This window comes from Sebastes umbrosus, chromosome 4, assembly GCF_015220745.1.
Source record: "Sebastes umbrosus isolate fSebUmb1 chromosome 4, fSebUmb1.pri, whole genome shotgun sequence".
NCBI lineage: Eukaryota > Metazoa > Chordata > Actinopteri > Perciformes > Sebastidae > Sebastes > Sebastes umbrosus.
The window spans coordinates 21,399,458-21,411,565 of NC_051272.1; the positions used below are offsets into that span (position 1 = coordinate 21,399,458).

General features: G+C 39.6%; 1 protein-coding gene across 7 annotated transcripts in view; it reads right to left on the reverse strand.

The window, feature by feature from the left end:
• Positions 1–1,511: 1,511 nt before the first annotated feature.
• The window catches only part of LOC119486585 (CUGBP Elav-like family member 2), a 40,794-nt gene continuing 30,197 nt past the window's right edge, over positions 1,512–12,108 (reverse strand). For 3 of the 7 annotated variants that reach the window (XM_037766783.1, XM_037766786.1, XM_037766785.1), the window contains exons 8-13: positions 11,503–11,566; positions 10,078–10,209; positions 9,261–9,380; positions 7,835–8,011; positions 7,527–7,673; positions 1,512–6,238 (exon numbers count right to left, since the gene is read on the reverse strand). In XM_037766783.1, the coding sequence (XP_037622711.1) occupies positions 6,111–6,238; positions 7,527–7,673; positions 7,835–8,011; positions 9,261–9,380; positions 10,078–10,209; positions 11,503–11,566 (768 nt within the window). In that variant the 3' untranslated portion in view covers positions 1,512–6,110. The remainder of the gene's footprint in view (positions 6,239–7,526; positions 7,674–7,834; positions 8,012–9,260; positions 9,381–10,077; positions 10,210–11,502; positions 11,567–12,108) is intronic. The other 4 variants (XR_005206559.1, XM_037766784.1, XM_037766788.1 and 1 more) reach the window with 4 other exon arrangements.

A 12,108-nucleotide genomic window follows, 5' to 3' on the forward strand; every position in this document is an offset into this window, starting at 1 on the left:
TGGAGAAAAACATCCATTTACAGAGCTCTAGGTGATGTCTTCATATTGCTTGTTTTGTCCGACCAACAGTCCAAAATCTAAATATATCCACTCCCGTGTACAATGATATCAAACAGAGAGGAAGCAAATCATCACATTTGAAAAGCTGGATCCAACAAATGTTTGTGATTCTTTGCTTTCAGGGTTGCACTGAATGATTATTTCCATTATTGATTAATTGTTTGGTCTATAAAATGTCAGAAAATTTTAATAAATTCTCTTCATTATTTTGCAAATTACTTGTTTCCTCCCCCCAAAAAACACCCAAGACCAAAATATATTCTCTTTGGTGTCATGGAAGACAGATTAGCTTCAAATCTTCACATTTTGAAAAGCTTGAACCAACAAATGTTTGTGACCTTTGTTCTCAGGCTTGCACCTAATGTTTACTTCCATTATTGATTCAATTGTTTGGTCTGTAAAATGTCAGAGGAGATTTTGCGGAGGCAAAGTTCTCTTCAAATTACTTGATTTCTCCCCTCAAAAAACATCCATGACAAAAAGATATTCTTTCATGTCGGCAGACAGAGAACAGCTTCAAATCGTCACATTTGAGAAGCTGGAACTAGTGACATAATCATTAATCTATTATCAAAATGATCGCCAGTTAATTTCTTATGACTGACTATTGTTTTGAGGTCTAAAAGCACTAATCTTCTGCTGATCAATCATTTCACTACTACCACGGAGTCTTAACTCAAGGTGTTTACGACCAACTTTATATTGACAGGATTTATTCATGCTTTCACACAAATGTTCATTTATTTGTGTAAACACCTCAGGGTGCAGCTTCACAGATGTATAAGAGCAGTGGTTCCCAAAGTGGGGTCCCCAATAAAAAGGGGAATAATTTAATTTCACTATAATTCCATCCATAAGTAACACAATGACAGAATGTATGACTGTTTTGGTCACAGGTTTCATGCACTTTCTGGGGAACCCAGGGACAAAATGTCAATTCAATTTATTTTTATATAGCGTCAAATCATAACAGAAGTTATCTCGAGATGCTTTTCATGTCGAGCAGGTCTAAACCGTACTCTAGTTTAGAGACCCAACAAGAGATCCCCCATGAGAATGCATTCTTATGCGACAGCGGCAAGAAAAAAACTCTCCTTTAGCGGGTAGAAACAAACAAAATGTGGGTCCGCAGTCTAAATTGTGAGTTTAGGGGTCCTTTAAGTGTTAAAAGTTTGGGAACCACTGTATAAGATACCCAAACTAGCTGTATAATGGCGTTTTATAAGTGAAACCCAAAAGAATCCCCTTTAACACCCCTAGTCCATCAGACATCTGAAGGTTCACATTAAGGTTTAAATAAACCTGCTAAACCGCTCAGAAATAAGCAAAGAGAAGCACAACGAAGAGAAACGAGTTAGCGAGACATGACACACTGGGGGAGGGAGGGGGTGGTTTGTAAAATGTCTTTACAACACTGGACAAGCACAACGCACAAAGACACACAGTCCATATTAGGGGAAATGGTTTAATTTGGAGACAGAGGCAAAGAAACACACCACACATGAACAAACATTGACCAAAAAAGAACACAGAGTCTTTCGGCTACGCACTCCGCTATGGGAAAAAACAGAAAACTCTACACAGGTAAAAAGCAAGGCTCAAACTAAACAGATAGTTAACTCTTCAACTAAGACAATTATCCACACAAAGTTGTCGAAATCCTGATGACCATTAAACTATGTGGACAGCACGAATACTAACATGAAACTTACCACGATTTAGAGGATCCCAACCCCCCCTCCCCCGCCCCGAAACTGAAAAACGAAGTGAGGAACACGTAGAGATCCAAGTAAAATCAAAATCAGGCATCTTTTAGAGACAAAAAACAAAAAAAATTGCTTGACACCACCAAGAGGCCAAACTCAAGACCGGGTCAAGGCGAGGCCGCATTGAGAGGCCAGACAATTTTTTTTTTCCAATATAGATTTTTTTTCTTTAATTTCCAATATAAAAAGCTTCACTGGTACAAAATACATATGAACAACCAGTTGTAGAAATTGGAAAGCCTGTGTATGTCTTTTTTTTTTTTTCTTTTTCAAATCCCACCCAGTTTCAAAAATTTTTATATTGACTGAACAGAAAAAACTGTATGTATAATACAGATCACATCAAGATGCACCCACTTTGGCTTTCATCAAGACAAGATAAAACATCTATTAAATTATTGGTGAACAAAGTCCTACCGATTATCAGACAAGAAAATAACACAGGAAAAGATTTTTTTTTTTCCTCTTTTCTTTTGGAGCAAGACAATATCTATAGAGATGCAAAGCTACCACACTTGTCAAAAAATAGCACTTCAGAATATGAACACAACAGAACAGAGAAAGTGATTGTTAGAGCTCGAACGAGATTTGTGATGGAAGCCCCTGAAGTGAGTCAAGTTCCTGTTTCGGACCGCTGTGGACTGTACATTGTGCTTTTTTTAATTTTTTTTTATTCATTCACAGTAACACTTCACCATACGCTGCATACCAACCACAGATCTGCATTTCAGTGTTTGACACACAATTTATCACTTAAAAGATCTTATTAACACGGCACCTAAGTTATTTTTTTAACTTGAGTTTTAGCTTTTTTTTTACTTTTCAAAACAAATTCCCTAACACATCTGGTCACATGTCGTCTGTATCGCAAAGTGTTACAGTACACACTCACTAAGAAAGAGGTTTAACCTTCAAATGTATAGGGAAGTTTATTGTTTATCTACAAGTTTTTTAACCAACTGTTCAAATTGAGTACATCACAATACACATTTACCAATAACTCAACACACAGAGCGAAGGGGAGGAGAAAGAGCAGGTGACAAGAGCTTTCATGACACTGGCATAAATAGACAAAAAAAGGCGAACTGCAGCAATCTCTAAACCAAGGCCTGATAAGGATGTGTAGGCAGTTTCTAGACGTATATATGGCACTTTGAATATTGTATTGCATTTGGATAGAAAAAACACACCGTAAAAAGCACATGCCCATATTAAAAAGTGAAATCAGTGGTACCTTTGAAAATTTGGGGATTATAATCACACACACAACATTCTGCAAAAGTGATTAGCTCCCACATTTGTGCTTAACGTTTCCTTACAAAACAACACCATCCCTCGAGCACTGTTTTCAAATTTGGTACCTCTTTATATTTTTTTGGAATATTTATGCATTTTGAGGAAAGAAATAAAAGGTCAAATGGTGATATAATTGTGCATTTTTGTGTCGTAATCCTGTGTGAGTGTCTCGTTTCACACACAAAAAAAGCCCCTGAGTTGACAACTCTTCAGCGCCATCAGGTACGCAGTTTTAGGGAACCCTTCTTTGGGGGTGAAGTGGTTGTTATTTTACCAGGGTCGTCTCCACAACGTGTAGTACAACAGACAAAATACCACCCCGGTAAAAAAAACGTGTAAACTTCGTGCTGAAAAAATGGAATGTATTTGTAAACCAACACTATTTGTGGTGGATTTCGTATTAATATGCATCGTGTACGACTGAAACATGATACTGGAAGTCACTTAAAAGAACAATCCGCTAAAAACTAAAATAAAAAAGCAAGAGTGTGTGTGTCTATAAAATGTGCAGAGACCCACAGGTCGTGTGTTGTGTCCAAGTGATCTCTTCTTCAGGGGCTCCCACATTTGCAACCACAGAAAAGTGTTTGGTGTGTGCGTGTGTGTGTGTGTGTGTGTGTGTGTGTGTGTGTGTGTGTGTGTGTGTGTGTAAAGAAAACTAGGTAATATTACAGGAAAAAATGTGTGAATTCAAAAACACTGAGTTTGACACATGGGCACTTTAACAACAAATTTAAACAAAAAGACATTGTCTGGCATCTGTATGATTAACAGACATTGTAAATCATCTTTCATGAGGCATCCAAACGGAACCAAAGTGAAACATCCATTAATTAAATTAATTATTAATGAGAAAAATTCACAGAAAGTCAACAAGACGTACCATGGAAGTTGAACACTAAATTTTTCTTTAACGCAGGAAAAAAAAAAAAAAGTCTACATACTGTGACCCTTACAAAAAAAAAGTACTTCTTTACCCAGAAGTTGAAATTACAATTAATGCAGAGGAATTTTTTGACTTTAAGTGTTTTTAATTTACTAGAAATGACCCTCAAACGGCCACGCTGATCAAACTGATTTTTAGTCCTCTTTAAAAATGTAATACACTGAAGACCCCCCCGACACAGATGACATTACAACATAACCTACAAAAAACCCAAAGTTTTGCCTGGGTTCTGTTAGTTAAACTTCTATAGATTCAATGGTATAAAATATAGGTAATCTAAGTGTGCATTTAAACCACAGATTGTCTATTTGTGAATCAGTTCTAAAAAAGTTGACTCATGTAGGTAGTCATTTCTCTCAACAGAGCAAATGTACCTTTTATTGTGCCTTCAATAGTTCAAAAAAAGGTAAATACACTGGATATTTTTGTAAATGAAAAGAAAATATATTTCTAAATAGCCTTGGTGTAAATCTTCACACTGCCCGCAAAATGTAGAGATCATTACAGAGCACTGAGAGGGGTTTTACTGGTCAGACTTTCAAAAGTGTTGGAAAGTGGTCTGTAGCATTTTTTTTTTTTTTTTTTTAAGAAGCCAACATATTGCTAATGGCACCAAATAGCACAGCTGTGTGCCGATCCCTGTATTCAACTTTCAAGTGAACTTTACTGAGAGAGGTAAAACGAAAGAAACATAAAAAAAAACAAAGCTAAATTAAAACTAAGAAATCCCACAGGTTTTTAAAACATTCGCAAAATCCCAAAAAAAAAAAAGGTCTCTTAAATGAATTCAACGCAGGTAAGTTTTCACATTGATTTGCTTGACCTCTCTCCCACCTGTCACATTTCTATACAGAAAAAACAAAAACAAAAAAAAATGAATATACATGCAGAGAAAATCAGGTTGAGCTAAGGTCAAGGGTCAGTGGGTGGCCAGGTATTGGTCAGGCGAGCTTAGAGAGACATCACAGACAATGGTGGGATGATGAGGCCAGGAGTTTGGCTTGGCTTTCAACATCATGAAGACATGCTAGGCTAATGATGAGCAAACAGGCATGGAGATTTGTTCTAAAAAAAGGAACAAAAACACGACAGGAGGAGAGAGAGAGAGAGAGAGAGAGAGAGAAGACAAAGAGGAGAGAAAGTTAGGGGCACAGCACAAGAATCGTTTAGCCATGAGGCACAAAAACCAACAAAAACAATGCCAATCACCACATACAGTAAGGACAGTGAGGTCAACATTTCCCCCGCCCTCCCACCCCGCCGACACACAAAAACAATACACAGATTTAAGGAAGTGACACCAACTAGGACGATATGGCAGAGACTCCAACATGCACAAACTGTATACTTGGCACCCAAAGAGATCCATCTAGAGCCAGTCCCCCTAGTGGGAGACCTGGAGGATGGATGGAATGACTGGAAGAGGTTGTTAATACGGAGAAGAGAGAGGTAGCCTAGCTCGACATGGCTTAGATAACGAGAGAAAGAGTGGGAGACAGAAAGAGGAAAGATGGGGAGGGGGGGGGAAGCAAAGATTGAATTTAGAGTGCAAAAGATTTTCACATTAAGAATGACAGACGAACGAGACAGACAAAGCCAAACACAGGTTGAAGCTCTGGGCCCGAGGGTCTACGTGGCTTCAGCCCTTCAACTGATCCTTAGTCAACCTGTCTAGCTTGACCTGAAGGCAATGGAATGGTATGGAAACACACACCTGATGCTCTCCACTAATTACAGTGACACAAAATACCTCCAGCGAACACTGACTCCAGTGATAGTCATAAATAATCATATACATTAAAATATTTAATCCGACTCAAATTACATGATAAAACCGCAGGAATGAAATACAGTAAAATGTGGAAAGATCTTCGCAACCATTTTTTTTTTTGTTAGGAATAGAGTGAGTCTCCCTCCTGTGGTGGGCTCCTTTCCCCTTGCCCCACTGAGTCTCTGCTGTGGTGACCTTGGCTGGAGGGTGAACTTACCCTAGCAGTGCTAGCATTAGAGCTGGGGAGGGGGGGAAGGCCCCGGGGCTAGGATCAGTAGGGTTTGCTGTCGTTCTTGGAGCGCTTCAGCTGAACCTTCAGCCTCTTCATGCCGATCTGGAAACCATTCATGGCCTGGATGGCAGCTTGCGCAGACACGGGATTGTCATAGCTGACGAACCCTGAGAACGAAAAGGTGGAGGAGATGTTATGTACATTTAAAGAGCACCCAGTTTTAACTTGAACACACCACCTCCACATACTAACAAAATGCAGTCAACCCAACTACTGTCGTTACCTTGTACTTCAGAGGCAAAGTGTACGAGGCAACATCACAGATTTCTTGAACTAGTTTTTGGTCTAGAGCGGTGATTCCCAAAGACTGGGTCGGGAACAACAGGTACGTCTCGCAGGAAATTTTATAAGGGTCGCCAAATGAATTAGCAGAATTTCCTCCGTAGTCTTTTATTTAACATTTAGATCTTTTGAGCCACATGAAGGAGCCTGAATGTTCGTAGGCTAGCGTACCGTTTGTTTTACTGATGAGAGAAAAAAAACAAGGACCTGTTAATTCCACCTGAGTGCATTTATTTGGTCGCATTTATAAAATATTTAACGTTTATATGTCTTCAATAACACATGCATTAAATGAAGATGTGATTTCTCAAATGTATATCTCTTCAAAATGGCTGGTTTTATGTATTCAAGATAATATGGGGTGATGTGGACGAGGCTCTCAACTTTTCACCATCCTCCCGAAATACAACCCTAAAGCCATCCCGAACTTAAAATCTTTGTTTTTCTACCTTATCATTAATTAATCATTCAAAGCAACTTTTAACATAAATCAAAAATGGTATATTTTTGTTTATAAATTTTAAATTTATAAAAAATATTTATATTATATATTTATATTTGTTTTTTTTACTGTAAAAAAGCAAAAAAAACAAACAAACAAAACATAAGGGAATAAAAAATGTTTCCCACCCTTAGTCTAAACAGAATTGAAAACAATCCTTGAATCAATTAAACGAAAAACACAAATATAACTAATCAATTTAAAACAGAAAATATTTCTGTGTCATCATTCATGTTTTTACATAATACTAGAACAGTTTTAAATGATGGCATATTTCAAAACCATTAAAGCTGCAATGAAAAGATTAAACCTTGTGCAAACATAAAAACACATGTTTAAAACACATTACTTTCGGGGAGGTTCAATGCCTCAAAATGAGCATGATGACTGAGGGAAAAGGACTTCTGTTACAGATTTGAACTGTCCTGAAGACAACTTGAGAACCAAGTTTGTTTGAGAGAAAATGAACTGTTGCTTGCTGTAGATTAATACCGGTTCAGCTCTATTTCAAGGGGAGGCCAGGTAGCACCACGACAGCCTAATATCCACCACACAACGTAGCATTAATTATTATAAAGAGCTTCAGAGACCAGTGGTGCCAACACACTTACCAAAGCACTTGCTCAGATTGGTCTGTTTGTCGATGAAGACTTTGGCAGAGACCACATTTCCAAAAGGCATAAACATCTGCAGAAGATCCTGATCCCCGAACTCCTGGGGAAGGTGGTAGATGAACAGGTTGGCGCCCTCTGGCCCTACTCCATTTGGTAAGAAAAAACAGATCAAGACACTCAAGTTAATGACACATTAAGATGCACACACAGACACAATTAGGAGTCATCAAGTCTATCTTATTTAGAAAACAGATGGTTGATAAAATGATGTAAAAACAGTCTGAAACAACCGTGATAATTCTCACCTTCCTTCTGTCCGCCAGCGATGCTCTGCTGCAGGAGAGACTGGCCGTAGAGGGAGGGCAGGGCGGAGGCGGTGTACTGCTGCATCCCTGAGTAGGCCTGGGTCAGAGCGTCCATTGAGCTGGCTGCTGACCCGTTGGCCATGGAGGCTCCCAGGCCTCCATTCATGGCCCCCAGACCTGTAAAATACAAACAAACAATTTGATTGTACACTCAAACATATTTGAACCCATGCAGAACATTATTTTGAGGAATTGAATGTTTTGGGCCACCAGGTGGCAGAAAAACAAACTTTTACAAATAGACTTTTGCTCATCAAGTCACACTCCCTGACCACTTTTAGGTACACCTATAAAATCTAATGCAGTCCAGTACAACATGTTCTACCTTTACAAAGATTACAATGGATGGAGTTTGTTAAAACCTTCCAATAGGTGTTAATTCAACTATGTGGTTATTACTGAGGTCCTAGTTAGTGGTGGTGTTGTACTGGACTGCATAATAGTGAAATGTGTTTCTAATATTCTGTCAATGGAGTGGGCAACACATTACGCCTGGTTCAGACTACACAATATTTTTGATGTTACGATGGTCACTATGCAGATTAGGTGATTGAGAGACATACATTTTTGTTGTGACTTGGCCGAGAGACATGACAGACTACACGTCGGTGCCTGACTAATCATCGCTGGTCGTCTTTTAAGACGTGCGTGATGTCATTGGGAAGGAAGCTTGATGCTAATGGACTGACCGGGTTGCTGAAGTGCCTCTGCTATTTCAAGCCAGCCTTTTTCGTTTTTCACTCTGTCGTGGTAGTTCCTCAAGGGAACATCAAAAACGCTGGGGTGTCGTTGCCATAGCTCTATAAAGCTTTCCTCCATTTCACAATTGCACCTTACAGAACATCTTTCCTCTTTCGCTTTGCCGTTGCAAACAGTTGTGTGCGTAAAATCAAACATGCTAGACCTTGTCGGGACGTCGTGAGGCGTCCCAGGTGCGGCGTCGGTTGTCGTCTACTATGACTACACAAGATGAAACTCATTGTCGTTCCCGAGTCGACACCCTACGACGGCCGTGTCGGGCTGTAATCGGGCTCATATCGTGTAGTCTGAACCAGCCATTAGAAGCACCTTAATATAACGGAGTCTAGTTCGAAACCAAACTACCACCTCAATAATAAACAAAGATAAATCAATACCTCTCAATATTTAACATTATCCTTGTAGAGTAGAATTTATGGATGAGCTGTTATTTAGACTGCATTAGATTTTACAAGTGTACCTAATAAAGTGGCCCCTGATCTATGTATCAGTCTTTCTGCTGCCTCATGGTAAAAATGTCTCAATGCAGCATTGTTGTAAGTGTGCAACCGTTAGCAACTTGCTTCTTTTAGCTTTAATCCAGCGATTTAAAAAAGGCCGTTCTTACCACTGACGCTGTTGGTGAGAGCGCTGAGGTTGAGGCCCATAGAGGACCCAGTGAGACCCTGCAGGGTGCCCAGAGATGCCAAGGTGTTCATGGCAGCACTCGCACTGGACGCTGAACCAACTGTTGAAAGACACAATTAAAAAAAAAAAAAAGACGTGTGTGTGACCACAGGGGTTACTAGCTCATGTTCAAATACCTCATATCTCTCTAAACGTTGTTCAAAACACATCATGTCGCTCTAAACGTCTGGCATCTTTGCCACAAATGGTTACGGTTACGAGAGGATGACACAGCAGTGAGGGGGCAGTTAAAAATCTGTCTCTTCTTAACGAGGAGAGGTCATTACCGCAGCAGCAATATGCCAAACTCGGACAGATGGAGCCAATGTATATTTACACAGATTAAAAGGGAAATGGGGGCTCTCGTAAAATTTTACATGTGGCTGATTAACTCCCATAAAATAAATGAGGAATGGCTGAGGGCCGTTAGGCAAATAGCAGATCATGAGGGAGGTTTGAAGAGCTGTTGGTTGATACCATCAGAGCAGCAGGAGGACAAACTGTTAACATGTATGTTCAACTCATTGGGTGAGGGGGTTTTATTTACACTTGGATTTAAATGTTGTTTGGAGATAAACTAAGATAACAGACACAGGGGACTTTAGCAAACAAGGTCAAAAACTCAGCAAGCAAAACACATCAATAAACAAGCACTCTCAACTGAACTAAAATAACCATGAACATAGGCTTAGACTCACACTGGGTGCTTAATACTGTATATACAGTGCATGCACATAGTACAGCTCAAGTTTAATTACCAGGACTGCCAAGGGCTCCTAGGGCTGCACTGTTTGACAGGGCGCTGGCGGCGGTCGGGCTGCCAGAACTCTGGGCTGCAGCCGCAGCAGCTAATGTGGCCAAGTTCTGCAGCTGGAGGGGGTTCACTCCCGCTGCGAGAACGAGGAAGCAGAGGTGATTACCAAAGTCTTCCAAAGTTATACTGAAGTTATCTCAGACAAATGCCTTTCCAAAAAGTAGAGGAAACAAACTTCTCCAGAATGCAAACATAGAGAATTCATCCTTACAGTTTAAGATGGGATGGGATTTTGGGACTACGTCATCAATTAAAAAACTCAGTTTTCTCTCAGCCTCCTCTATTTCACACTGCCTCGATACAACATGGCAGTCTTGTAATCAATCTTCTATCGCAAAATTTGATATGGCATAGTATCGCGATATTTTGCGTGGCAATATTGTATAGATACGCAGATATCAAGTATGGATCTTTTATTATGTAAACTATTAACCTCTTGATCCGATGCTCTTCTGTATTTCAGAGGTTGTACGGGGCTCAGTCTTAAAGCTTAAGTAAAGACACTGGCTAAGGAATCCATTGGTATTAACCATGTTAGCTTGTCGAGAAGAACACTAAATAACGCTCCCAATTTACAAGATATGTGAATGAAAACTCAGATGAACAGAGTGAAAACCATCTTATTAGATAAAACAGATGTTTACAAACTGCATAAATGGGGGTTGAAAAAAGGTCATAAATCGCAATATATCGCGATTTATTTCACCGCAATACTCAGCATATCGCGAAATGTTTAAAATCACAATAAGATCGTCACATAAGTATCGTGATAATATCGTATCATGGGGGCTCTGGTGATTCCCCACCCTTACTGCTTTCCATTCACTCTTGTTAGTCAAGTTACCATCTAACACATCCTTAGAAAGTTCTTTCATCATCATGGTTTTGTTTTTCAAAACATAATCAAGCCATTACGGTTGATCACTCTGGCATTACTGTACCAACACAATCCAAAGTGTTTATTGTAGTTTCACACTGGTTTCAGGGTTGTATTAGATAGTGCTTTATTAATACCAATGGGAGAATGCAGTACTGGTTTTACTACTAGACCTCTATAGTTATGGTGTGTGCCGTTTCTTGCTTTAAAACATGGAACATCTTTCCTCACAACTCTATTGCTCTTTAATTGAACCAAGTCGTGGTTATGTGCTGTGTGTTTGTCTTTAAGTAGCCTGCACAGGCCCAGAATAACAACACTGATTATTAATGTGCCACTGATCTGAACGAGCAATGTAATTTACGGTAGTTAAAACCATGTGGGCGTAAGGCACTGAGTCACAGCGTTGATGACATGAGAAGTGTCTGCTTGTTCATTTATAGAGGATGACTTAAGAAACAGTGGTCACGACATGTGAGAGGGTGAACTCACCTCCTAGCCTCTGCATACTGTTGAAAGTGCCTTGGTTACTGGTAGATGTGGCCTGCTGCAGCAACTGTTGAGCACAAAGACAGAAAGACTGAATTCAAGAGGCAAATAGGGGACACACAATCAGGTCTTAATTTATCAACAGTATAATCATAATTGCTTGTGTTCATTCAGAGGGTCAAGTGGTGTCCCCGTGATGGGTATGATATGCTGTCCATTTGTCCCAATTCTCAGCAAATGTGAGTCTTTCCATGTCAAATATTTCCTCAACAATGTCATACACTCATCTTTTAATATGTGATGATTTGTTTGTTTATTGAGAAACAGAATTCATTAGTGATTTAGGACCCATTTACGATTGTCGCTTCCAAGTGTTTCATATCCTGATGAATTCCAGATGAAATTTAAGACACTTTCATTTACACTTAGCCACATATACGAGTCTCTGTTAGGCCGCATCGCAAATCTGATTGCAATCCGTCTTTGTTTTCCTAAGCTACATGCAAATCAGGGTCGGTTCTGCTCCAGTCCAGGAAGAGCTGGCAATGCACCTGAAGCTGTTGGTAACTGCCATTAACACCAGAAAAACAATAACTTATGCTCTTTAGC